The sequence below is a fragment of the Chiloscyllium punctatum genome, chromosome 14, assembly GCF_047496795.1.
Source record: "Chiloscyllium punctatum isolate Juve2018m chromosome 14, sChiPun1.3, whole genome shotgun sequence".
Lineage (NCBI taxonomy): Eukaryota > Metazoa > Chordata > Chondrichthyes > Orectolobiformes > Hemiscylliidae > Chiloscyllium > Chiloscyllium punctatum.
Genome location: NC_092752.1, coordinates 14,998,206 through 15,023,006, shown reverse-complemented (window position 1 = coordinate 15,023,006; position 24,801 = coordinate 14,998,206). Strand labels below are relative to the sequence as shown.

Here is a 24,801-nt window from a genome sequence, read left to right as displayed (position 1 = left end):
AAAGGCCCTTCAGACCATAGAGCCTGTGCTGGTCACAAACAACCACCTAACTATTATAATCCCTCTTTTAGCACTTGGCCCATAGCCTTGTATACCTTAGCAATGCAAGTGTATGTCTAAATACTTCTTAAATGCTGTTATTCTCGCATGTAATTAGATAGTCAGGGATCTGTACCCTTATTGCCCAGCTTGGACCTAGTTCGCTGATCACAGAATTCATCACAGCAGACTACAGGAACGCAAAACAGAAAAGTAACGGTGGCATCAGTCAATGTCACGTGCTGCACATTTTGCTCAGCATGTGAGGACAGCATTATCCAAACAGAAATGGGACTTTTGGGACAGCAGACCTCCTGGTGGTTGGCAGCTTCATATCTGTGAATCCAATCAAAGGCGTCTTGTGTCTGTGGTTATGAAATATCACAGCACAGACCCATTCCGTAGGATGCAACTTGCAAGATAAGCCATTTCTGCAACACCAAACTTTACACATTTTTCTGTTCCATCTTGTCCTTTGCTGCTGTTCACTTTCCTTCAATGTCTATCCAGTGAGTAAGGCAGTTACCAGACTGTGAAAAATCTCCTACTGCCAGTGCTCAGCAAAAAACATTGCAGTTTATACAGAGGCCATCCAGCCTATCAAGGTTGGTGTAATTTTCCATACAAGCCACCTAATCTGATCTCACTCCCCTGTCCACTCTTGAATATCCTACCGAATCTTTTCATATCCCACTATTATTTGGCTCACTTGGTCTCATGCTCACTCCCCATCCTCTTTAACACCCGCCAAACCTAACACCACAAATCTTTTCACCCCTCAAACTCATATTCCACCTAATCTAATTCAGTTCTAACCACTCACCATGCCCTTCATATCCACCTAATATATGTTGTGGTGCCAAACACTGATTGCTTATAGTTTGTTTAGAATGCTGTCCCCAATTCTCCTTCTCATGCCGAGTCTAGGAGCCTAATCTAATTAGCACTGGAAGAGGATAAACTACAATTCAGTCTTAATGAGAATCGGAACTTGTCTTAATAACAATATGTAGGTTATTTCATGACACAACTGGTCTATTCCATATTGACTAATTACGCATAAACACAAAGAATACCAAGACCCAGAGATGATATGTCTATCTCCGTCGGGACCTCATTATAGACTGCATTTCCACCAAACACTGTGGTATCACCAGATTGGGTGGAGGTTAATACTGTTTCAAAATAAACTCTCTCAGAACCACCACCTTATGTAACAATCCCACTCCTTCTCTCATCCCAAGGCTTTAATATCGCACCTAATCTAGTCCCAATACCCTGCCCCCATCCCATAGCATTTAACAACCCAGTAGTCTAATCCTACTCCCTGAAAATAATCTTTTGCACATCCTTCAGTTATTCCTCAGATACTTGTCAAACGTTGGTTACACAGGAGGAGATGTTGTTAAAAGTGATGTGGAGGTGCCAGTGTTAAACTGGGGTAGGCAAAGTTAAAAATCACACAACACCTCGGGGCGACTGTCTGTGTGGAGTTGGCACATTCTCCCAGCGTCTGCATGGGTTTCCTTCAGGTGCTCCAGTTTCCTTCCACAGTCCAAAGATGTGCAGGTTAGGTGAATTGGCCATGCTAAATTGCCCATAGTGTACAGGGATGTGTAGGTTAGGTGCATACGTCAGGGGTAAATACAGGGCAGGGGAATGGGTCTGGGTGGGTTACCCTTCAGAGGGTCTGTTGGACTGAAGGGCCTGTTACCACACTGTAGGGATTCTATGATTCTACCTGGTCTTGTGTGATTTTTAATGTTGTTAAAAGTGACATCTGGCATTGATAACACCCACTGATGATAATGTGCCAGTATCCTTTCTTCTTCTTACCAGTATTCTCCAATATTTTTATTTACTGTCAAAATTAGTCTCAGAGACATAACCAGTAAAAAAAAATGTCCAGCCTTTTTATAACCTGATATACATGGAGTGAGAAGAGAGAAGGAAGTCTAGGTGATGAACATAGGAAGATCGCATGGGATTGGGAACAGTAAGTGCATGGAGGACAAATGGCCACACAAATAAGCTGAACCATGTGGCCGGATCATGTGCAAATTTCTGTGCATTCCTGCTGTTGGATAGAGGATACTTGGAGTATGCAACTGTCAAAGTTGAGCAGAAAATAGCAGATGCCTGCACAACCAAACCTACCGGCAGAAAAGACACATTTCGAAAAGGAATTCATGTTCAGTGGAAAGAGCCTTTGATTTGCGTTCCATTAACTTCATCCAGGACTCGGTGTGGTCGCTTCTGTCATTGGGCTGCATGGAGCTAATTGAATGCGAGTCATGGCATGTTTTCTGTGAGCTGATAACAATCAGTCTCTTTGAAGCAATAGAAAGCACTTTTCTCAATCTCTCACAACATCCGGGATGGCTATCTTGTGGGACCCATGTCATCGCCACTATACTTTTAAAAAACCCATAGGTTATCACAACTACAGTGTTTTAAACATACAGGGTTCAAAACTCAGAATTATCACTGTAAATTCAAATAAATGTTTTCACCCGGAGGGCTATGAGAACACAATCTGCTTGACAAAAAGCGGGCACTGAGGCAGAAACTAGAATGTTGCTTACAAAGGGAACGGATTTCTGATTTGACAAGGATGTATACAAAGAAAACTTGCCAAGTAGGTATCAAAGAGATGTTCAAATAAAGGTTTTAAAGATAGTAAGTTAGATCTTACCTCCTCTACTTAGGTGGTAATCTGGTGGATCAGGTGACTCACCTGGGACAGAACAAGGTTGAAGTGTATCTGAATTTCAGTTGAACAGGCTCTGATCTGCTCCCTAAGGTTACTTCCCAGATAGTGAAGCCAAAACGTGCAATTTTCCTAATGCCTTATCTAGGCATCTAAAAAAAAATACTTTGGGTTCTTGCAATCTGGACAATATCAGAAAAACAGTGTTTACTACCTTCCCCTAACTGTAGTAGTGAAGGTACCGCTTCAGTGCTGGCACTTAGCAAGTCCCAGAAGGGTGGACCAGTGAGGATGAAGGAACAGTGACTGAAGTCCAGCTCAGTTTGGGGTGCAACTTGGGCAAGGTTTGGAGATGACTGTGTTCCCATTACAATGTTGCTCTTGTCTGTTCAGTAGCAAAGGTGATAGGGAAGGGACCAACATATTGCAGTGATCTTTGAGCCTACTCTGGAAGAATCCATCCTTTGGAGTTAAAATGGAAAATTGCCCAGGTTTAGCTTACTCACAAAAGGCAAAACAAATCCAACAAATCAAGTTACAGCTCCAGCTCCCTAATCTCAATTATCAAAGAGATGGAAAGTACTATCAACAGTGCAATCAAGCAGTGCCTATGCCAAAAAGCTGCTCATCAATACACGGTTTGCTCTCTATGGGAAACATTTGTATCCAAACTTCATTACAGCCTTTACAAACATAACAGTCATAGAATCATAGAGTCATAGAGTTGTACAGCATGGAAACAATCCCTTTGGTCCAATTCGTCCATGCTGACCAGATATGCTAAATTAATCTAATTCCACTTGCCAGCATTTGGCCCATACTCATCTAAACCCTTCCTATTCATGTACCCATCCAGATGCCTTTTAAATGCTGTAATTGTATCAGCCTCCCGCACTTCTTCTGGCAGCTCACTCCATACACACACCACCCTCTGAGTGAAAAAGTTGCCCCTTAGATCCCTTTTAAATCTTTCCCCCTCACCTTAAACCTTTGCCATCCAGTTCTAGACTCCCCCACTCCAGGGAAAAAGCTTTGTGTATTTACATGCCCCTATCCATGCCCCTCATGATTTTTTAAAACCTCTATAAGGTCACCCCTCAGCCTCTGACGCCAAAGGGTAAACAGCCCCAGCCTATTCAGCCTCTTCCTATTGCTCAAACCCTCCAACCCTGGCAACATCTAGTAAACATCTTCCCCTCCAAGTCACAGATACTTCTGTCTTGGAATATATATTGTGATATCTTAACTGGATCAAAAGCCTGGAACTACACTGACGGAGTACATTCTTCATACAGACTTAGTACTTCAAGAAGATAGTTCACCATTAACCATTTGAGGGCAGTTAGGAATGGACAATAAACATTGGCCTTGTCAGAGATATTCACATCCTATGAATGAATGAAAGATTTGTGGCCTCAGAAGGTCAGTTTGGTGTCAGAGAGTCAAGACCGAGAGTAACTCTAACACTAAGATGATGTCCACAATAGGTGCACCACATAATGTGATTGGTCACAATTTCTGTTATGAGTGGACTTTAGTGCATGTAACAGCAGATTTCAGTGGCTAAACAAAGTCAAACAGCCTGTCACATTATCAATGCAATCATCATTAAATATGCCTCCCTCCAAACACAGACACAGGAATAGACTCAGTGCTGATGTACCAGGCAAAGATGTACGGTGAAGTTGATGGACAAACCTTCCCCAAAGAGAAATGGGTGGTCAGTCGACATGAAGCCTGGCCTACACAGTCAAAAAAGTGTTGTGGGCCGACCGAACAAATGCAGAGTGGGACTTGCACCACTCAGTGATGGTTCCAGTGGCACCAGATCCCAGCAATGGGCACTGCCAGGAATGCACACAAAAGGCCCCAGTGGATCCCCAGAGCCAAGTAAGTAAGGGGCAATGGGCACGGAGGATGGTTGAGGTGTGTGTAAGAGTGGGTTTTAAGAGCCACAGCGAGGTGAAAGAGGTTGGGTACTATCTTCCAGAGGGGTGCCCCTGATGTGCAAAAGCATACCCCCCACTCCAAGGATTGATCTTGCCCCACTCCATGCTTTCCTTCCTACCATTTGAAAAACATCTCTAAAATCCCGGGGTGCCCACTCCTGCTCAACTCCCCAGGGCAGCTATATTATGGCCTGGAGACAGCAACACTGGGATCAGTTGAGCTTTTAACAAACTAGATTGATGTCTGTTTAGTTACTTATTTACATATGATGGTATATTGGAAGGCTGGATACCCACCCCACACCCCAATGACATTACAGATGGCAGAGATATGTAACATCCAACCTGATGTGCCTTCCCAATACCAACAATACCAAACCAAAGCATGAAGTTTCTTTGATAGGGCCTAACCAAGACCACTGAGAGGTCAAAGTGGTTCTCTTAAACCTTAGGAGGGAGTTCAGGTTTCTAACAGTGTTTGGCAAGTATTCTCTAACTGATTACCTATCCGTTGTTTCCTTACTAACTTTAAAAGTAGCCTGTTTTGAAATCTAAACAAATTATCACCTTGAATTTTATTCCAAACTGTTGCCCCACAATGAATGTAGTTATTTCATAACAGAATCTGCTTTGGCCTTGGAATTATTTAGGTGGTTCCAACCCCCCACATCATTATCAGCTTATCCTTTGCCCCTCATGCATGGATTAGCTTCACCTTAAATATATCTATGCTATTCATCATAATAATTCCATATTCCCACTGCTGTCTGTGTTTCTCCTGAATTATCCACCAGATTTATGGTGACAATCTTATACTTCATGTTCTGGTCTTCCAGGCAAGTGGGAATATTTGCTCTACCTCCACAATATCATCAACTTAAATAGACCTCCATCAGGTTACCCCCTTATTGTCACTTTTACACAGAGAAAAGACAGAACTATCTTTTCCATTGAGTGCAATGGAGCAGTGATCAGAGCTAGTTAAACATTGCATGAGTTAACATTTGTAAGTCAAACAAGCGATTCTGTTCCCTTTACTTTACAAACTGAAATGAGCACAAGCAATACAAGACACTCTTTAAATGGACAATGAATTGTGACTATAATAAATACAGCGGGAGCCTCATTAATCGACTTCTAGTCACCATTTATCAGATGTGATCGGGCAGGTAGACACTGACAATTTTTTTCCAAAGTACATTGGTTTTGGATCAATTTCAGAATGACTCAGGGAAATAAAAACAACAAATTAAAATGAGGCAGCATTATTTTCAAGTGAAACCTCAATTTTCTCTCACTTTTGATTTCTGTCTTTTTCTCCCCCTTCCATCCCTATTTCGGGGACCTTCTCTGCTCTCCACCTACAGTTAAATACCATCTACTGGTTTGTACCTGATTTGAGGGAGGCCTAATTGAACTTAGGATGGAGAGGTACTGGGATTTTAGGGAATTGGCCTAGTCCAGGCCATGTTCCAGAATTTCATTGCTGCTCACGTTGCCTCTGGAACAGAGGGTTGTACATTCAAGACTCTCTCCAGAAACTTCAGCGCACATTCTAGACTGACATTCCAGTTCAACACTGCTTTGTTGGTGGCAATTCTCAGGGGAAATGTAAAACTCACTAAGAGTTCTTCGATCCAAACCTGAGACTTTTTTTTTAAACCATCTAGAAGAGCTAGGTCAGCAAATGCATGTTTCCTTTCGAGTCAAACACCACCCTGATTCAGAAATAAATCACATTCCTTCACTGTCACAGTGTCAAAATCCTGAAACTCCCTCCCAAACAGCACTGTGGTTGTACCTAAAACACATAGACTGAACAAGTTGAAGAAAGCACCCTTATTCAATGAGCAATTTTAAAAAAAATTCCTTGCTGTTTGCAGGACATGACGTGCTTGCAGCCACATTCTGCACACCAGTAATTAGACATCACTGCTGAAGTACACTGTTGTCTGCAAATAAATGTACCACACAAATGCTGGACTATCACCATCACCAATAATAGACAGTCTAGCCACCGCCTCTTGACATTCAATGGTACTACCATCACTAAATCCTCCACCATCAACATCCGAGGGGTTACCATTGACCAGTAACTCAGCTAGACCCACCACATAAGTATAGTGATGACAAATATTGCAGCGAGTAACTTAACTCCTGACTTCCCAAACCTTGTCCACCACCTACAAGGCCCAAGTCAAGAGTATGATGGAATACCCCCCACTTGCTTGGATGAGTGCAGCTCCACCAACACTCAAGAAGCATGACCCTGTCCAGGGCAAAGCTGTCCATTTGACTGGCACAAACATCCAATCCCTCCACCACCGACGCTCAGTAGTATCAGTATACTATCTACAAGATGCACTGCAGAAATTTACCAAAGATCCTTAGATAGCATCTTTAAAACCATGACCGTTTCCATCTAGAAGGATAAGGGCAGCAGATACATGGGAACACCACCCCCTGAAAGTTCTCATGCAAGCCACTCACCATCCTGACTTGGAAATATATCGCCATTCCTTCGGTGTCGCTGGGTCAAAGTCCTGGAATTCCCCCCTTAAAGGCATTATGGGTCAACCTACAGCACACGGAGAGCCGCAGTGCAAGAGGGGCTGAAACATACGGGCTGAAACAGAGGGGCTGAAAAAGAGGGCGAAAAACAGAGGGGCTGAAACAGAGGGCGAGAAACAGAGGGGCTGAAACAGAGGGGCTGAAACAGAGGGGCTGGAACAGTGGGGAGAAAAAGCGGGGCTGAATCAGAGGGGCTGAAACAGAGGGTGCGAAACAGAGTGGCTGAAACAGAGAGGCTGAAACAGAGGGGCTGAAACAGAGGGCGAGAAACAGAGGGGCTGAAACAGAGGGGCTGAATCAGAGGGGCTGAAACCATCTTCTCAAGGGCAACCAAGTTTGGGTAATAAATGCTGGCCAACCAGCAACAACCACAAGTGAATAAAAAAACAAAAGCTCTTGCTGCAGTCACCCAGTCTTCATAAGTACGATTAATAAGAACAACTGTGAGATGAAAGGGATGTGCACATGTACACGCCTGTGACCAGGCACCACTTGTGCTGCAGCCTATTTTCATAGGGCACAAGTTCTTGATGGAGGCTAATAATTTAAATAGAACTTTGAGGAAACTAAAAGCTATGTACAAATTCATGTTAAAAAGAGATACACTGCCAAAACCTTTTGTCCTGTACTCATCAAGAGATGGAATTGCCTGAAAACCAAATTCCACACAATATAAATGATTATTCCCCTTGATGTTTGGTATTCTTGCGACTCTGTCCTGATGCATGCCAGGCAAAAAGCTTTGACAGCACATTTATTTTTTCATCAAGTATGCATGTTCCGTACCAAAGGTTTAAGTGAAAATTTCACATTATCAATCTAACATTATGCTGTAAAATTATTCTTCAACCCTGAAGAGCTGTACTCATAGGTGATACTTCCTTGCAAAAAAAAAGAAACTGCAGCCAAACCACTTGTGTACAGTATCTCACACTTACAATTTATCTATCATTTTCAATCCTCTTCATACTCAGAGATTCATTTCCTTTTTTTCTTGAGGAGTTCACAGGCTATTCATTTGCAGTTTTTAATAATAATCTGTTTCACAAAGCAGTAATCTCTGGGGAGAAGGTTTCCCTTAAATATTGAATTTGCTTTAAGGTTTACTAATTTTGTATATACACACCTGGACCTGTTGTCAGAATTTACATTAAATAACCTTTTAAAATCTGAAGTATGTTTTGCCCTTTTGACTTCGATCAAATAAATTTAAGAGGAGTTTTTAAGGTTCACAAAGGTCCATCCTGTTGACAATTTAAGGTCCTTCCATGACCACCACTCTTCTGATCACATTCACCTCTATCTCCAAAACTACACGATTATGTAGCATCTCACATCCTCGGTGCTCCATAGCACTGGGTAATGGATGCCCTTCTAGCCAAGTGCTCCTGCTGGGTCACATCACACAACCTCCCCGCCCCCGCGTCCCCCTTCCCCCCCGAAGAAGGGCTCATGCCCGAAACGTCGATTCTCCTGCTCCTTGGATGCTGCCTGACCTGCTGCGCTTTGCCAGCAACACATTTTCAGCTCTGATCTCCAGCATCTGCAGTCCTCACTTTCTCCTAGAAGAGTCCAGAACTAGAGGGTATAGGTTTAAGGTGAGAAGGGAAAGATATAAAAGGGACCTAAGCAGCAACCTTTTCACATAGAGGGTGGTGTGTGTGTGGAATGAACTGCCAGAGGAAGTGGTGGAGGCTGGTACAGTTACAACATTTAAAAGGCATCTGGATGGGTTATGAATAGGAAGGGTTCAGAGGGATACGGGCCAAGTACTGGCAAATGAGACTAGATTGGGTTGGGACATCTGGTCAGCATTGACGAGTTGGACCGAAGGGTCTGCTTCTATGCTGTACATCTCTATGACTCTGACCGGGGTTTGAATCCTGCCACAGCAGATGAGGGAATTAAGGGCCTAATGATGAACATGGAGCCATCATCAGGGGCCAGGAAAACCAATCTGGTTGAATATAGCCCTTTAGGGAAGGAAGCTGCCATCCTTACCTGGTCTAGACTACATGTGACTGCAGACCCCACAGTGAGGTGATTGACTCTTAACTGTCCTCAGGGCAATTATGGATGAGCCATAAATACTGTCTTAGCCAACAACACCTTCATCCTGTGAATGAATTAAAGAAAAGTTCACTGCCTTGAAAGGGTGGTGTCAGAAAATTCAATGATAAACTTCAAGATGGACTTAGTAAATACTTGAAAAAGAATTATTTGCAGGGGAAGAAGCAGGTGAGTGAGACAAACTCAACATCATGTTTTAAAGAGTAGGAAGAAATGATGAACTGAATAGTCTATCTAGGGATAACAAGCTGGGCATTTGACCAGCGCAGTATGTATGACCAACACAGAAAGTGGTGGGGGTTGGGGAGGGGATGTAAGGGAGTGTTTTAGAGGCTGTTAGGAGTTGAAAATGGTCTTGATCTTTAACGATCATTCACCTCAGTTTCATGATAGAATCACCAGATCTCCCTGCAGGGGACATCACTCTCAGTGATCCCTAATTCAATCTTCAATACAGCTGCACAATTTAATCATATTGATTCACACTGCAGCCCTGGATCATTTGAGCAGCCAAAACATCCACTATTGTGTCAGGTTACCCTTTGTGTCCCAAATTTGCAGAGCGCAGCAACATGACAGAAAGCTGAACGTAATTTCTTCCTTTATCACAAGCAAACTGCAATGCAGCTAGTGTCAGCAACAGTGACACAGTGTTTAACTGCGAGTTAGTCTAAAAGTACAATATTTATTATGCATGGCCCCGGCCTTCATAATACACACTTCTACCACAAACCCAGAAGGAGCTAAATAAGATTGTTTTCAAGAACATAATGATCACTGGAGATATGGAGGGATTTAGAAATAGAAATTCATGTTACGGCACTGAGAAGACTGAAGGCATAATTGTAAATAGTAAGAAGCTTTGTAAGAAGTCGGATAGTTAGGTTGTGGTACTAGAAGAGGTTCTAGATCAAGACTGGAATAGGATTGGCCAGAACATGATTTCAGAAATGATTTCATCTTTTCTGATGTATTGCACCTTTAGAGATGAAGTGAAGTGATTAATAGGCTTGGGTTGTATTCACCGACAAAATACCAGATGCTCCACTTCAAAGTTACTGAGTTTATAGAAATTTGAAAGGCATCACACAGAGACAATCATGCTCTCTATTAAATGCAAGTTATTCTTTAATGCCCACTTCTGTTGCAAATTTAGGTCATCAGTATTTAAAGTTCAAAATCTAGGCTTGGACTCAATTTGAATTTGTTTTTAATGGCCATCTCATTTAAAGTTTGGGAGAAGATTTGTAGCTCGGGTGCTCGTTGTTGTGGTTCTGTTCGCCGAGCTGGGAATTTGTGTTGCAGACGTTTCGTCCCCTGTCTAGGTGACATCCTCAGTGCTTGGGAGCCTCCTGTGCAGCACTTCTGTGATGTTTCCTCCGGCATTTATAGTGATTTGTACCTGCCGCTTCTGGTTGTCAGTCCCAGCTGTCCATTGCAGTGGCCAGTATATTGGGTCCAGGTCGATGTGCTTATTGATTGAATCTGTGGATGAGTGCCATATCTCTAGGAATTCCCTGGCTGTTCTCTGTTTGGCTTGTCCTATAATAGTAGTGTCGTCCCAGTCGAATTCACATTGCTTGTCATCTGAGTGTGTGGCTACTAAGGATTGCTGGTCGTGTCGTTTCGTGGCTAGTTGGTGTTCGTGGATGCAGACTGGGACAACACTACTATTATCGGACAAGCCAAACAGAGAACAGCCAGGGAATTCCTAGAGGCATGGCACTCATCCACAGATTCAATCAATAAGAACATCGACCTGGACCCAATATACCGACCACTGCAACGGACAGCTGGGACTGACAACCGGAAGCGGCAGATACAAACCACTATCAATGCCGGAGGAAACATCACAGAAGCGCTTCACAGGAGGCTCCCAAGCACTGAGGATGTCACCTAGACAGGGGACGAAACATCTGCAACACAAATTCCCAGCTCGGCGAACAGAACCACAATGGCCATCTCATTTATTTAATCCATTTTACTTGATGTACCAATAGCTATTTAGTGGAGAGTATGGTGCTTCATACAAAATAACAGTCTTGAAGGGACATCAATGAGAAAAGGAGAGACTCTTTAAGACAAACTTTCCAACTGTGGCTCACTTAGACAATATGAAAACCCCACAGCCCACCTGGTTATCCTACCCCACCCACTTGCAATTGCAGAGACAAAAGACAGTCATCAAAAGTAAAGGGAATCTATGGAGTCCAAATTTAGTGATGTTATCTGCATTACATGAGCTATCACATCAGAAACAAAATTATGGACACCTTGATAATATAAACATTTACACATTGATTTGAAACACTTCAGTGTTACAAAAATCAACACTATAACCTCTGAGAAATGAATGTTAATCTTCCGTCCATATTAATCAACCAATATCAACAGCAACGTAAATTTTGTTTATAAAACATTGTTGTCGGTCATGTTTGTGACCATTTGTGCCACACCTGAAGGGTTTGGTCTGGCTCGGTGATATCCTGAGCATTGTGGGGCTGAAAATTCTGCTCTGTTCTCTTGGTTGAACTTGACTGCACCATTACATGTCAGTGACATACATGTCAGACCACATGGAGGGCCCTCGAGGAGAACTACTGCTTGTGGCCTGCACCTTATGAAACACAGCTTTCTTAAGTTTCTCCCATGCATCTGTTGGCTTCAGATCATTGCCAGACCACTCCTACATTTTGCTACTGGCCATTAGCCACCTCACCTCATCCAAAACAAATGAAGGGGCCCACATTCATGTCACACAGCCAAACAGATAGGCGGTACCTTTATGACAAACCAGTAAATCAGTTCTAATTGTATGATGTTATGTAGCTGTGAGCGTCCTGTGTTTAAAGCACTAGCGGCATGGTGGCACAGGGGTTAGCACTGCTGCCTCACAGCGCCAGAGACCTGGGTTCAATTCCTGCCTCAGTCAACTGACTGTGTGGAGTTTGCACGTTCTCCCCGTGTCTGTGTGGGTTTGCTCCAGTTTCCTCCTGCAGGCCAGGTGAATTGGCCATGCTAAATTGCCGTAGTGGTAGGTTAGGGGTATGGGTGGGTTGCGGGTCGGTGTGGACTTGTTGGGCCGAAGGGCCTGTTTCCACTCTAAGTAATCTAATTTTCATTCGGTTCATGGAAATAGGCCTTCTGCACATAGTCTTTTCACCAATGCAGCTGGTAAACTACAGGACAGTGCAGTAAAGAGTTGAACAAATTTAGTAACAGGCAGTAGACAGGATGGGCAAATGGCCTCCTCCTTTGCTATTTGATTCCTAAAATATGATCTGAACTAGTTACAAAATTTACAACTGTTGACCAAAAGACCATACTGGGATTGAAACACATGTTGGCTTCATCATTTGCAAGCCTTTGTACTTTTTGGGTTCCCAAGATATCTCACTCTTCCTAGTTGAGTAGAGATTGTGGGAAAGGAGGAATCATGTTTTAGGATAAATTATTAATATTTACTGTTGCTTAAGGATAGCAATTCTAAAATCTCCCAAGATTTGGCTTTAAATTGAACATCTGTGTAGCAATTTACAATGTATCTCAACCACAAACAGTAATACCGGGAGCTCACATACAGGTATTGAAGTGTGGAATTTATACTTCAGGGGTGAGGTTCACAATCTGTTTCAGCAGATTCTTATAGATACCAGCATTTTATAACAGCAGATTTCTAACGAGCTCTACCACACATTATTAATGGAGTGCATTATGGATTTAATCAGCAGGACATGGCAACTGAACAGGAAAATGAAAATATTAGAGAAAATGACTTTATTAAGGAATGCAGCAAGCTATGCAGGATGAATGCATGTAGAATAATAGAAGAGAGCTTTACTTGAAATCCACCTCCAAGTCCTCTTCTGCTGTTGCTGAAAATTTTGCTGAATTTAACTTGAGAGTCTCCGAGTTGCAGTTCACTGACAAATGTTCTAAATGGGGCAGGCATCAAATGGAAATTAACACCCTGTCTACATTTTCATTGGCCAGGAGTGTGGGTACGGTGGGGAGGGCTAGTGCTCAGGATGAGGATTATACCCTTGGCATTTAAACCAATGGTTGGGGGAGTGCAAGAACATGAGGCCCTAAATACTCTGAGGGATAATATTTAAAGTTCTCGTGACTGATAATTTAAACAATTATTCCAGTGGATGGATGTGTGTGTGTGTGTGTGTGTGTGTGTGTGTGTGTGTGTGTGTGTAGGGCAAGGCTAGCCTTTACTGTCACAGAGTCATAGAGCATGAAAACAGAGCTTTCAGTCCAAGCCAACCATATACCCAAACTAAACCCATCTCACCTGCCCTTGAACCATGTGGCCTGCCAGGCTAAATCACGTTGTTTTGGATCTGAAGTCAAGTGAGACTATTCTGGGTAAGAACATATGGACATTAGTGACACCAATTACAGACGGTTTCATAGACACCATGACTAACTCAGACTAGCTTTCAATTCTAAAGTTAACAACGAAACTCAAACTCTATCAGCTCCTTGGGTAGGATTTGAACCCATTTCACCAGGTCTTAAATCTGACCATTACTGGTACAGTGACATTACCATTATATCACTGCTTCCCTATGATAGCTTCATCTTCGTAGACATCAAGATCTCTGCCACCTTTTGTAGTTTTTTATTCATCATAGTGAATTTTACACTCCCCCAAACCATCAATCTCCCTTCCTGACAGGGTTGCCTCAGTGGGTACCAAATACCCACTAGCATCTTACCCAAGTGGGCATTATCTACCTACATTTTAGAGTGGCGGACACTGGCCTCACCAACTGCTGACTCTCCATTAACAGCGCCATTCCCCACACTTTCCATTTGCCTCATCCCACTGGGGAGCCCAGCTAACGATTCCAATGTATCATGGTGGTCAAGCAAAATTCAAAATCATCCCAACGTCTCCTTCTGACTCTAACTTTACAAAGTTAAATAAATCGTGTAGGGTCAACAACAATGAAATAAGGCTCTTTTTTGGAATATGGCTCATGAATTAAAAAAATGTTGTGTTTTAGCTTATCGGATGCTTGTCAGACTTTATAAGTTCAGGTCACAGATTTCTGGATCAGAGGAAGAAAATGATTTCCTCTTGCTCAATTGCTTAGGCATGCTTCAACACAAACTCTGTGCTTTTGCTGATAACGAGAAGAGGTTTCCAGTTACTGCGGAGATCTTTCTGTTCCTCACATTTCAGGAATGGGACTTCTTGCCAAAATAAAAATCAAGCAGAAAAAAAGACTCTGTGCAAACGACACCCCGTGTGTGAACACAGCAAACGGATTGAAGCTTCCAGATTTCTGTTCCCTTTTAAAATGGGAGTTAACACTTGAAATTGGGAAAGTCTTTTCCCCTCAATTTAACTTTTGGGATTTAGTTATTAAGATAACACACACAAAGCATTGCATTTCATACATGAATGACCTCACACATGTTCAAAACAGGCAGAATGCTGGCTATCCAACAAACCCAAATGCGTTCTCAACTGCAAAGTATCTAAATGACATTTTGCAACAGAATGGGTTCCAACAAATCTTTCATGGTGTTAGTAGCTCTCCTGCTATGTTCATTGAATTTTACTTTCCACACTTGTAAATATTAAATGACCTAGCGGTTTTGAATGAGATTGCAAGCCCGTGTTGACATTGCAATTTAACTTCACAAAGGGAGGGAGATGTGACTCCAGGTGTCAGCCCTGCCACATTTTCCAACTATCACACTTCATGCTTGAATTATTGCAGGACAGGAAACAAACGTCAATGGATTTATCCAAAGGGCTTCAATTCGCCAAAAGCACAGATACAATAACCTTACCCAACATATACTTAGTGCTGTGAAACTAGAAACGCTAAATTCAGATCCTCTTTCAGACTTGCTAACACAGGCCAAACACAACACCTGCTAACAGCCTCAATAAATGTTATTTGATCTGAGTATTTTTAAAAAAAAGCTTTCAAAATATGAGCACCAAATAAATGCTTCACTGCTTGGGATTTCACAGCAAACATTTGTTTTTTGGCAAAGTTTCACTTCAATATCGTGAAGTGACATTAGAAGTCCTAATGATTTTCTCAAAACATGACATACCTGCCTCTGGAAAATTCCCGGTTTGAAGAAGTGCAGCAGTTAAGTCTGTGGCTTTATGTTTAAAACATGCACACGTTTAACCAGCCCTAAGGGTGCACGTTAACCACACAAGAGCACAAAGGTGTTTACACAGAGAGTAAAGTCATTGAGGAGTCATCAGCAAACGTTTCTTCCAAGAATAGTCTGGTGAGCATCATAAATCACAAAAGCAAAACTTGAATGGCTTTCACTGAAGGTAGTCCTCCAGTCAGTGCTCTTGTTTATTGTTTGCCCAAGCAGTTACATTCTGCCATTTTTTTTACTTTTGTGGAAGTTAGTACAATGAGAACCAGCCCAACAGTGATAACACCATTTGATGGCAGGACATTTTGAGGGAAGGCGATGTCCTAATAGTATTATCACTGGATTATTAATCCAGAGACCCAGATAATGTTCTGGGTTCAAACCCTGTCTTGGTAGATGTTAGAGTTTGAATTCAATAGTATGAATTGTTCAAGAATGAAAAGTCTAATGGTGACTATGAACCAATTGTCAGGCATAACCCGTTTGGTTCACTAATTCATTTAGGGAAATTTGCCATCCTTATCTGATCTGATCTGATCTACATGTGACTCCAAACCTATGGCAATGTAGTTGACTCTTAAGTCTCTCTGGGCAATTAGGGGTGGGCAATAAATGCTAACCAGAGATATGCACATTCTATGAATAAATACTGAAAAAAAAGCATAGGGCCAATGGAGAATGCAATTTGCTTTAAGGATGTTTAATTGTATGTATGATGTTTCTGGTCATTTGCTTTGTGTTGAGAAATTATGAACTTGTTCAGTTTTGCACAATGATGTTACATTAATATCTGTGGAGTGGCAAGCTATGCAAGCACCAAGAAGACAATACAGCGTCACTCATCTTTGCCAGTTCTGTATGTCCATGCAAGAGTCCATTCTCCTATTCCCCTCCTGTTGAGTTAGGTCGGACTGCTTGCATTGGCTGTCAATCTCTTTTTTAAAATGCCATTTCCTTTCGCAGGGGCAACTGGACCAGGGAGCGCATCATAGCTGCATTTTAATCACTATCGCAAACTCTGATTTATATGTGCGTTCTGACATTATAATGGAAGCATTCGGAGAGTGTGTGTCACAGTGTTAAAGTACCCTTTAGCTGTTAGTAGTGCTGCACTAAGGAAAAGTGTTGTTACATTGTGGCAAACAGACAGTTCCCATCATAAAAGTGGACACAGATGGTTCTTGTGGCACAACGGTATTGTCCGTTACTTCAGCCCAGATGATTCAGGTTCAAAGTATATGCCTTACGTCATAACTTCAGAAACAAAAATTGCTGGAAAAGCTCAGCAGGGCTGGCAGTTTTGAGGAAGGGTTACTCAACCCAGAAACATTCACGCTGATTTCTCTCCACAGATGCTGCCAGAGCTGTCGAGCTTTTCCAGCAATTCCAGTTTTTGTTTCTGATTTACAGCATCTGCAGTTTGTTTATATGTCATAACTTGCATGAATACGTTGATTAAAAATTTCTAAACTGGACCAACAAGATAACTCAAGCAAACATTTGCTCAGGGGGATGTGGGAGTGGCAATGTCAACTAGACCAGCCATTCTCCATGGAGCTCAAGTTCAAATCAATAAAAATCTGGCCAGTCTCCGAGATGGTGACCACAACACTGTCAGGATTATTGTAAAGACCAATCTTGTTCATTGATGCTTACCAGTGTTCCTGTATTGTAGCAATTATTACAATCGCCCCTGCTTGTAACTAGGCATAAACACTGCTGTAGCTCAAGCATTGGTGTATGGGGCAAGGATATGTTATTCCCCTTAGTGGTGAATGAATCCTTTACAAACAGAAAACCTGGTTTCAAGTCCCATCTGCTTCGGGTACACTATACACATCAAGACAGATTGATTAAAAAGAAAATATCTCATAGTGGATCCAGACATTATAATGAAAGTAGCTGACAGATAACATACACAGATATAGTCATGATTTGGAGATGCCGGTGTTGGACTGGGGTGTTGCTCCGAAAGCTAGTGTGCTTCCAATTAAACCTGTTGGACTATAACCTGGTGTTGTGTGATTTTTAACTTTGTACACAGATGTAAGCAGTGATAAACTGGTTCTTTGTGGTAATAAAGAATTGATAATAGCAAATTGGCTGATTTTTCATTTCCCAGAAAATAAAGAAAATCGTTTGGTAGTGGGAGGCAAAAATTGGCTCTCAACTCATCAGTATCTACTTTGTACCAATGCTCAAAACTTGTAATATATTGTATCATCTTTAGGAACATGGAAGGTAGGAGCAGGAGTAGGCTATTCAGACCTTTGGACGTACTCCACCACTCAATATGATTGTGGCTGATCATCCAACTCAGCCCCTGTTCACGCTTTCTCCCCTTTAGCCCAATGAATTATAACAAACTCCTTCCTGAAGACATTCAACGTTTTGGCCTCAACCACTTCTTGTGGCAGAGAATTCCACCACCTCCCCACTCTCTGGTTGAAGAAACTTCTCCTGATTTCAGCCCTAATTGGCCTACCTTGTGTCCTTAGACTGTGACCTCCAATTCTGAATATTTGGTCATCAGGACCATCATTCCTGCATTTACCCGGTCTAGAATTTTACAGGTGTCTATGAAATAACCCCTCGTTCTCCTTAATTCCAGTAGACGCAGTCCTAACTGATCCAATCTCTCTTCGTGTCTCAGTCTTGCATTCACACAAATCTGTCAGATGAATCTTTGTTGCACTCCCTCTAAAACTAGAACATCCTCAGATAAGGAGACCAAAACTGCACGCAAGACTCCAGGTGTGGTCTCATCAAAGCTCTGTATAACTGCGCAGTACAATACAGTATAGTAAATAGTCTGAATAAATTCAGTCTCTCTTTATATGCAAGTCCTACCATCCCAGGATGGGCACTCCACACCTATATGGAACATCGATTGCTGATTTCTAGCTTTGGAAAAAGTCTGTTTAGCAGACCCTTGCTCCCATATTTCTTGCTGATATATCATGAAGATTAGTGAGACGAAAAAGCATCCATCACTGCAATCTGCAGTGCACTGCAAAATGCAACATTAAAACATTTCCACCACTAGGCAAAACTAAAAGCAGCTTGGCTTTTAACTCTCATTTATATTAGATAGTTAAGCATAAAACATCTGATTTGTTTGATGTTCTTTCATTGTTCTAAACAGAAATGCTAATAACTCACGTCCAGCATAAGAGGTTGCATTGTATAAGCCGTTACTATTCAATAAACCCTGGCATGTACGTTAGGCATTGGGCCAATCCATATCTAAATTCTCTCTTGCTGCACTTCTATCTGTTTCCACACAATTGCAAAGGGGTCACATTCTTATTGACTTTTCCCTATCACAGAACATCTGGTATGCTGAGACAGCTTGGGGTAAACAGCCAGTTGAAGTGAAAATGTCAAAAGTAGCAGTTACAAGCCTGGTGATTGTGAATTAGCATAGATACACCCACCACTGACATGAATCAATGTAAACCCTCTTACCGGGTGTTACCGCAATGTTGCTAATAGACCGGTCTTCACCCTGCTGGTTGATAGCCTCACACATGTATTCACCGGCATGCGATGGCTTCACTTTCCTTATTAGAAGTTCTGATTCCTTCCTGTGAAGAGAGGCAAAAGTCAACTTCACTTCTGGGAAGATAACAGGAGGAAAGCAACACTAATACACACCCGAAGAGCTGAGTGCCTGTTGTGAAGAGGTGACCAGGTCATGCTGCAGTGGCGAGAGGTATTCCTGGAGATTAGATGTTAACATAAGAACGGAAACAAGAGGTGTAGAAGACAGCTCTTCACATTGCCGCCTCTCCTCTGCATCCAATGATCTTGAGCTTCAATCCCTTTTCCCCATATCCCTCAAAGCCCTGAGAGACCAAATCTCTGTCATACGAACCTCGGAAATGCAAGCAGGAGTATACCATTTGGCCCCTCTAGCCTGTTCCAGTTAAACACAGCTGATCTGATGTGGCCTTAATTCCACTTTTCTGCTTGTCCCCATAATCCTCGACTTCCCATCAATCAAAAAGTTGTCCAACTTCACTTTTTTGTCTATTCAATACTGGGATGTGGGCATTGCTGGATAGGCCATCATTTGTTGCCCATACCTCTTGGGTATATTCAATGACTCAGCCTCATATTCTGCCTTGGGACCCTGCAACCATACGGGATCAATGTGGATTTCAACAGTTTCCTCATTTCCCCTCCCCTCACATTACCCAGGTCCCAAGCCTCCAACTCGGTACCGCCCTCCTGACCTGTCCATTACCTTCCCCAACTATCTGCTTGATCTTTGACCTATCACCTTCTCCCCACCTTCATCTACCTATCACATTCTCAGCTACCCTCCCCCCCACCCCCAACCCCACTCCCCATCCCCTCCCATTTATCTCTCAGCACGCCTAGCCTACAAGCCTCATTCCTGGTGAAGGACTTATGCCCGAAACATTGATTCTCCTGCTCCTCGGATGTTGCCTGACCTGAACCGCACTCCTGACTTCTTCCCAAGATAGGGGAGTTCAAAATTGGGGGGCATAGTTTTACAGTGAGACATGGAAGATTTAAAAAGGATATGCGGGGCAACTTTGTTTTTTACATTGAGAGTGTGGGATGAGCTGTCAGTTATGCAGGGACAGTCGCAACATTTAAAAAGATATTTAGATAAGTTCATGAATAGGAAAGATTTGGTAAGATATGGGCCAAATGCAGGCATATGGAACTATTCCAGTTTGGAAACATATTCGGTGTGGACGAGTTGGACTGGAGGATTTCCATGTGGTATGACTCTATCTTAAATAGGAAACCCCTCACTTTGAGATCGTCTCTTCATTCTAGATTCCCCCACTGGACGACACATCCTTCCAGCATATGCACAGTCAAGCGTCTTCAGAATCTTACGTATTTCAATAAAGAATGCCACGCATTCTGCTGAACTCCAATGGGTCTGGGCTCAATTGTTCCTCATAATGATTCCTCTCCAGCCTAGGAATCAACCAAACAAACCTTCTCTGAATGATTTAGCCTTTTGATTGGCAAGGGAGTTGAGGTTTATGGAGACAAGCTGAGAAAAGTGGAGTTAAGTATACCTCCCTCCTTAAGTAAGGAAACCAAAGCTGTGTACAGACATTTGAGTATCATCGCAAACATGCCCTGTCTTCCTGCACTGGAGAGTTGAATGGCTTCTCTGCAGGAGTTAGGAGTATACTGTACACCATAATGTCAGCAAGGATAAAAATGATAAGTACTACAGTGCCAAAACAATTAAGATACGGTGGGCCTCTTTGATAACAGTAAATTATTCAAATCATTTCACATCTAAAAACTTAGCTTGCCATTCACTTTAATTCTCGGCCTTTAAGCAGAGCTGGATTAATTCTGTGTCAAGATGTTGCGGCTTTTATTGATACTAGAGTTTTGCAACCCAGATCTCACGAAGATCTCCAACACCAGGAAAGATTGGCAGCAATCATGAGAAGCTGCTTTCTGAAGGCATACTCAGAGTTAGGCTGGAAATCTTCTTGAGAGTATACAGAAACAACTAGCCCTGTGTCTAATTGAGGGATATCTACTTGATGCTAACATAGGAAAATTCTCCAGCTCTGACATCTTTCACTGCTACACACTCTCTCTAAAGTTGGCTCATTGCTAGCCTCTCTTTTTTTTAAAAATCTCTGTGGCAACCACATTTTTATAAAGTGGTTTGATGGCAAGGGCTTCTAGCCCAAATCTGTTTGGCTTTCAGCATTCGAGCGTGTTTCAGCTTTTCCTGCTTTCCAATTTACCTTCTCCCTCTCAGGTGGGTGGGTAGCAAGTAGTCATCTTCGTCCCCTCCTCCACCAACTCATCAAAGAGGAGGAACGTGTGAACATGCACATATTGTGTGCACCTGTATACGTGAAAAATTTAAATATAAATACTAGCTAATTGCAGAAGTAAAGTCACATCCCACGGCTCAGTAGCACAGCAGACTGTGCAACAACTCAAGGATAAAGAAAGACAGTCCTTATCCCTACTGTGAGACGCATTAGGGGCTGCATGTAATATGAAATATTAATAAAATTCCTTTTTGTGAATCATTTATGTGCACTTGGTACTAACAGTTGACATAATGGGGAAATACATTCTCAAAACTTGTGGGGAATGTTCAGGGAGGGGATGGAATCTCACTGATATTTAATGTTTGACACAAATTTAGGAAACAAATTTACTTCCAAAGCTTCTTGCAGGCACTTTGCACAAGCTGTTTATTAGGTGGTGCCGGGAGCCTTCAAATTCTCTATTCCTATTTGATCTGGAGAGATCTGTTCCAGTCTGTTGCTTATCTGAAGATGAGCACATTTGATGTCAAAACACAGCATCAGTATGCCACTGCACACAATAATGCACATGGTGGCACTCCACATACCTTTCAACAAACTCAACAGGGTGGCTACTTATTAAAACAGGTATTAGCGTGAGCCCAAGTATGAAAACAAATCAAGTTAGTTATTCATTAGAAGGTATATGGCAGAGATGTACAGTATGTATTTGTGTTCAAACAGAGTGGGGAACTGAATGCAACAACAAATTACTATCACATTGTATTTGAACTGAATGGAGTTCAGTGGGAGTGTATCTGATCTAAGACTAAATTGTAGAGAGGCCTGTCATTCCATAACCACAGATAAATCTTCAAGTGGCAAAGCTAAATTACTTTCCTTCAACAGCACCTGGCGCATAGGACCCATCTCCTTGGAGTTTCTGAAAGTGAGTTATGGGATACAATATTACTGTTTAGATTAGATTAGATTCCCTACAGAGTGGAAACAGGCCCTTCGGCCCAACCAGTCCACACCAACCCTCCGAAGAGTAACCCATCCAGACCCATTTCCCTCTGACTAATGCACCTAACACTATGGGCAGTTTAGCACGACCAATTCACCTGACCTGTACATCTTTGGACTGTGGGAGGAAACCGGAGCACCCGAAGGAAACCCATGCAGACATGGGGAGTATGTGCAAACTCCACACAGTCACCCAAGGCTGGAATCAAACCTGGGAGCCTGATGCTGTGAGGCAGCAGTGCTAACCACTGAGCCACCGTGCTGCCCCACATGGAGTCCAAATCACAAGCAGACTCCATTTGAAGTTCTGGGTGTCAGTCCACATTTGAATGATTGAAATTCTCATTTAAAATTATTCAAAGGAGGAGATTGTCACCTCTGAATCAACAAATTACGGGCTTGAGAACCACTCCTGAGATCAGTCTCAACATTCCAGCACAGTACTGAGGACAGCCACATGCCTGGAGCTGGTATCTTTCAGATAAGACATCAAGTCAAGGTCTGTCTGCCCTCTCACAAAGGATGCTATGGCATTAATAAAAAAACAGAGAAGTTCTCACAGATGTCCTGGCTAATATTTATCCCTCAACATACACATTATAACAGACTACCTGAATATAACTGTTGTGTGAAGGACCTCACTGTGCACAACCTGGCTGCCAGATTACAACAGTAATCACACTTCCTAAGTATTTTACGTTGGCTATAAATTACTTTGGGAAATCCTATGGTCATGAAAAGCATCATATTAATACAGGTCTCATGTTTTTCACATTATCCTTTGGAATCAACTATAAGAAATATTAAATTGTTCTTACTTTTTTCACTGCATGATTAAATTTGGTTTCAATTTCTAAATTCTCACCGCAGGCACTAGGCTTGATTCATGTCTGCGCCAAGTTGGCTCATCCCAACCAAAGAAGTGACAGGGGTGCTCCAATTCACCTCTTTGTTGATGGACTGAGAATGGGAAGCACAAGCTGATCTCATCACTCCTCATTACTACTTCCATCACACATGGAAGAAAGCTATTTGAGTAAATATGAGAGGGACATGAAAGCATAACATTTCAAGAAAGAAACTTGGAACTGTATGCAACACCCATTGAACTCAGATTTCTCAATTTACTCGCACGATCAAGTCATAAAATGGTGACAGCATAGCAGACAGCCATTCAGCCCTGCATCTCTGTGCTGGGTCTCAGTAAGAGTTACATAGTTGGTCTCACACCCCTATTTTTTTTAAGCCATGAATCTTTCTCCCCCCTCTTCAGATAATCATTAAATTCCCTTTTAAAAGGCATGATTGAATCTACCCCAACCATGCTCTCAGGCAGTGCATTCCAGATCCTCAAACAAGTCACAACATAAAAACATTTTTACATTACCTTCTGCCAAATCATCTTAAATCCTCCAGTCTTGACCTTTCTGCCAATGTCAACAGACTCTCCTCAACTATTTCTCCTGCTCCGTGCTTTTCCAATTTAGTTGTTCTTAATTTACCCATTCAGGCATGTTGTGAGACGTCTCTGGAGTAGGTAGGCTCAAAACCAGCATTAGAGAGCCACAATACTCTTCTTTAAATTGCAGCAGGGGTGAACTTGCAGCATGGGTTGGTACCTGGGATTTCGATGTTATGGCTATTTCGGAGACATGGGTAGAGCAGGGACAGGAATGGTTATTGCAAGTTCTGGGATTTAGATGTTTCAGTAAGAACAGAAAATATTAAAAAGGTGGGGGTGGAGGGGTGTGGCATTGTTAGTCAAGGACAGTATTACGGTGATAGAAAGGACATTTGAGGACTCGTCTACTGAGGTAGCATGGGTTGAGATTAGAAGCAGGAAAGGAAAGGTCACCCTGTTTAGAGTTTTCTATAGACCTCCAAATAGCTCCAGAGATGTAGAGGATAGGATAACAAAGATGATCCTTGATAGGAGCGAGAGTGACAGGGTTAGTTGTTATGGGGACTTTAACTTTCCAAATATTGACTGGGAATACTATAGTTCAAGTACTTTAGATGGGTCAGGTTTTGTCCAATGTGTGCAGGAGGTTTTCCTGACACTGTATGTAGACAGGCCAACAAGGGGTGAGGCCACATTAGATTTGGTAACGGGGAATGAACCCGGCCAGGTGTTAGATTTGGAGGTAGGTGAGCATTTTGGTGATAGTGACCACAATTCAGTTATGTTTAGTGATGGAAAGGGATAGGTATATACCACAGGGCAAGAGATATAGCTGGGGGAAAGGCAATTGTGATGCAATTAGGTAAGATTTAGGATGCATAGGATGGGGAAGGAAACTGCAGGGGATGGGCACAATTGAAATGTGGAGCTTGTTCAAGCTACAGCTACTACGGATCCTTGATCAGTAAGTACTGGCCAGGCAGGGAGGAACTGGGCTGCGGTTTACTAAGGAAGTTGAATCTCTTGTCAAAAGGAAGAAGACGGCTTATGTTAGGATGAGATGTGATGTCTCAGTTAGGGTGCTTGAGAGTTAAAGTTAGCCAGGAA

At 42.4% G+C, this 24,801-nt stretch overlaps 1 protein-coding gene across 3 annotated transcripts in view; it reads right to left on the bottom strand.

The window, feature by feature from the left end:
* nrg1 (neuregulin 1) overlaps positions 1-24,801 on the bottom strand; it is an 828,914-nt gene that overhangs the window by 139,932 nt on the left and 664,181 nt on the right. For all 3 annotated transcript variants that reach the window (XM_072583931.1, XM_072583930.1, XM_072583929.1), the window contains one exon: positions 18,958-19,076. In XM_072583931.1, coding sequence (XP_072440032.1) covers positions 18,958-19,076 — 119 coding nt within the window. The remainder of the gene's footprint in view (positions 1-18,957; positions 19,077-24,801) is intronic.